The sequence below is a fragment of the Colobus angolensis genome, unplaced genomic scaffold (genome assembly GCF_000951035.1).
Source record: "Colobus angolensis palliatus isolate OR3802 unplaced genomic scaffold, Cang.pa_1.0 Scaffold64, whole genome shotgun sequence".
Classification (NCBI taxonomy): Eukaryota; Metazoa; Chordata; class Mammalia; order Primates; family Cercopithecidae; genus Colobus; species Colobus angolensis.
In genome coordinates, this window is record NW_012120043.1 from 939813 (window position 1) to 942729 (window position 2917).

A 2917-nucleotide genomic window follows, 5' to 3' on the forward strand; every position below is an offset into this window, starting at 1 on the left:
AGGATGGTCTCGATCTCCTGACCTCGTGATCCGCCCGTCTCGGCCTCCCAAAGTGCTGGGATTACAGGCTTGAGCCACCGCGCCCGGCCCCAAAAAGTTTTTAAAAAAGAAATCAAGCCACAGGACAGCCCTTGCCCCAGCCCTTCCTGGTGCCAGGGGCTGCTCTAGAAAGATCTATGGCAACACAGCTTCCTGCAGGGACACTCAAGAACTTCCACCCTCACAGGGAAGCCTTGCTGGAGTCTTGAGAGGTCCCCAAGTCTCCATTTTCCCGTTTGTGAAATGGGGTCACTCTGGGAAAAGTTGAGAAACCCCCACAGCACAAATCTCCCAGAACCTGGGACGCCGTTCTCAGATCCGAGTCACGACCCCGTGGTTTCCCCACTTCTGCCCTTATCACAACTGGCAGGAAGTCAAGAACGTGATAAGGTCTCTTCGCAGAGCTGTGGGTGCTGAGCTGTTTTTCTGGCAACCCTGAAATAAACACCGGTTTCAGTGCACACGTTTGCAACAATTACAGAAAACACCTCTGGCAACATTGCAAACAGCTGAGCCTTTGCAAGGGCAAGAACAAATTCGCCAGTGTGGCACTGTCACCTGGCACTGCCAGGGCGGGAGGAAATGGGGGGGTTTCCTGAGAAGTGAGACAATGGAGGTTGACTCCAAGAACTCGGCCTCTGGGGTCTGGGCGGGAGCAAAGCCATGTGAACAGGCTTATGCAAGACCCAGATTCTGCCAGCCCAGCTCAGGGATCCCTGCTTCACTGCCTTTGGCACCCAACTCCATCTACAACGCCTCTGTGCTGCATCTAGCAGGCCTGAGTCGGGGGCAGTGGCGGGGACTGGCTCATAGGTCCCCCCGCAAATCAACCCAACCCTGAATCTGTCTCTGAAAAAATACTCAATGCAGGGTCAGAAAAGGTTAAGACCTTGAAGGCAACATAAAAATCCCAAGCGCCTAGGCGGGGTAGGTAGAGTGGCTCACGCCTGTAATCCCAGCACTTTGGGAGGCTGAGGCAAGCGGATCACCTGAGGTCAGGAGTTGGAGACCAGCCTGACCAACATGGTGAAACCCCGTCTCTACTAAAAATACAAAAAATAGCTGGGCGTGGTAGCGCGTGCCTGTAATCCCAGCTACTCAGGAGACTGAAGCAGGAGAATCGCTTGAACCCGGAAGGCGGAGGTTGCAGTGAGCTGAGATGGAGACACTGCACTCCAGCCTGGGTAACAGACCAAGACTCCTTCACACACACACACACACACACACAAATTCCAAACCCCTGTCTGTACAGGAGTCAAAGTCCAATCACGGTGACTCAGTTCCCAAGTATGAGATGAGTGTCTCTGCTGCCAAATGTCCAAGCCACGAAGTGAAAAACAGGGTTGGAAGCCAAGATGTGCGGTGGTATGGGCTCTGGGTGTGCCCATACCTCGTAATGTTAGAAGCGTAAGAAAACTCTCCAGACTTGTGTTTATTTTCTGAGTACACACTGCGCGTCCCTGCGTGGGCAGCTGTCTCTGGGGTGGGATCCAGGAAACTCCAGGTTCTCAGTTAAATGGTAACTGTCTCGATGACTCTCAGGTCCCAGTGCCCACATGTTATGTAAGCGGCTCGGCAACCAGACCCAGGGATGGGGAGTCACTGACACCCCTGTGCCCGCGGCAGGGGTGAGGGCAGGGACACCCCCATGCCCTGGCTGGTCACCCTCATAAGATGGGACTGTGATGAGGAGCAGACCTCAGTTTGGTTTCATTTACATTAAAAAGGCAAATCCCCTGGCCGGGAGCGGTGGCTCACACCTGTAATCCCAGCACTTTGGGAGGCCGAGGCGGGCACATCACGTGAGGTCAGGAGTTTGAGATCGGCCTGGCCAACGTGGTGAAACCCTGTCTCTACTAAAAATACAAAAAAATTAGCTGGGTGTGGTGGCTCGCTCCTGTAATCCCAGTTACTCAGGTGGCTGAGTCAGGAGAATCGCTTGAACCTGGGGGGGCGGAGATTGCGGTGAGACGAGGTCGCACCACTGCACTCCAGCCTGGGCAAAAGAGCAAAATTCTGTCTCAAAAAAAAAAAAAAAAAAAAAGGCAAATCCCGGCCGGGCCTGTGGCTCACGCCTGTGATCCCAGCAGTTTGGGAAGCTGAGGCTGGAGGATCACTTGAGGTCAGGAGTTTGAGACCAGCCTAGGCAACATAGTGAGACCCCCCATGTCAATAATTAGCCAGGAATGGTGGATGAGCCTGTTGTCCCAGCTACTCGGGAAGCAGAGGCGGGAGGTTCGCTTGAGCCTGGGAGGTCGCGGCTGCAGTGTGCCCTGATCATGCCACTGCACTTTAGCCTGGGCAACACAGCAAGACCCCGTCTCTTAAAAAAAAAAGGTAAACAAGAGTTGGGGAGACTTTTCTGCGAGTTGGAGAAACCCCCTCGACGAGTCTTAAGTAGTATTCTCAAGTTGTCTGGCCTGCCGCCGCGCTGCGGTCAACCATCCGGAGGACTGTGCGCTGCCTCCCAACGCGTCGACTGCGTAGACGCGGCCGCCTGCGCGCAAGCGAGCATGCGCAGTCGCCGACTACAGTCCGCGCGTCCGGTCCCGCCCCCCTTCCCCGCCTTCTTCCCATTCCGGCCTCCCATTGGCTGGCATCGGCGCGAGCGCTCAACACCGACGCGGCTGAGCAGTGAGCGCTCCGGAGGGCGTGGCCGTGGGAGGGGAGGTGCGGAGAGCCGACGCGCGTCCATTGGTCGGCTGGACGAGGGGAGGAGCCGCTGGCTCCCAGCCCCGCCGCGATGAACCTCGGCCGCCTTTGCCGCCTGCTGAAGCCGGCGCTGCTCTGTGGGGCTGTGGCTGCGCCCGGCCTCGCCGGTACCATGGTGAGCGGGTGCCGAGGCTGTTTGCCTGCCCGGTTACCGTTGGGGCGGGCG

General features: G+C 56.9%; 1 protein-coding gene across 1 annotated transcript in view; it reads left to right on the forward strand.

The window, feature by feature from the left end:
* The first annotated feature begins 2734 nt into the window (after window positions 1–2734).
* The window catches only part of GPX4 (glutathione peroxidase 4), a 3986-nt gene continuing 3803 nt past the window's right edge, over window positions 2735–2917 (forward strand). Inside the window, 1 exon segment of the mRNA XM_011964002.1 lies at window positions 2735–2866. Within this exon segment, the coding sequence (XP_011819392.1) occupies window positions 2783–2866 (84 nt within the window). The 5' untranslated portion in view covers window positions 2735–2782.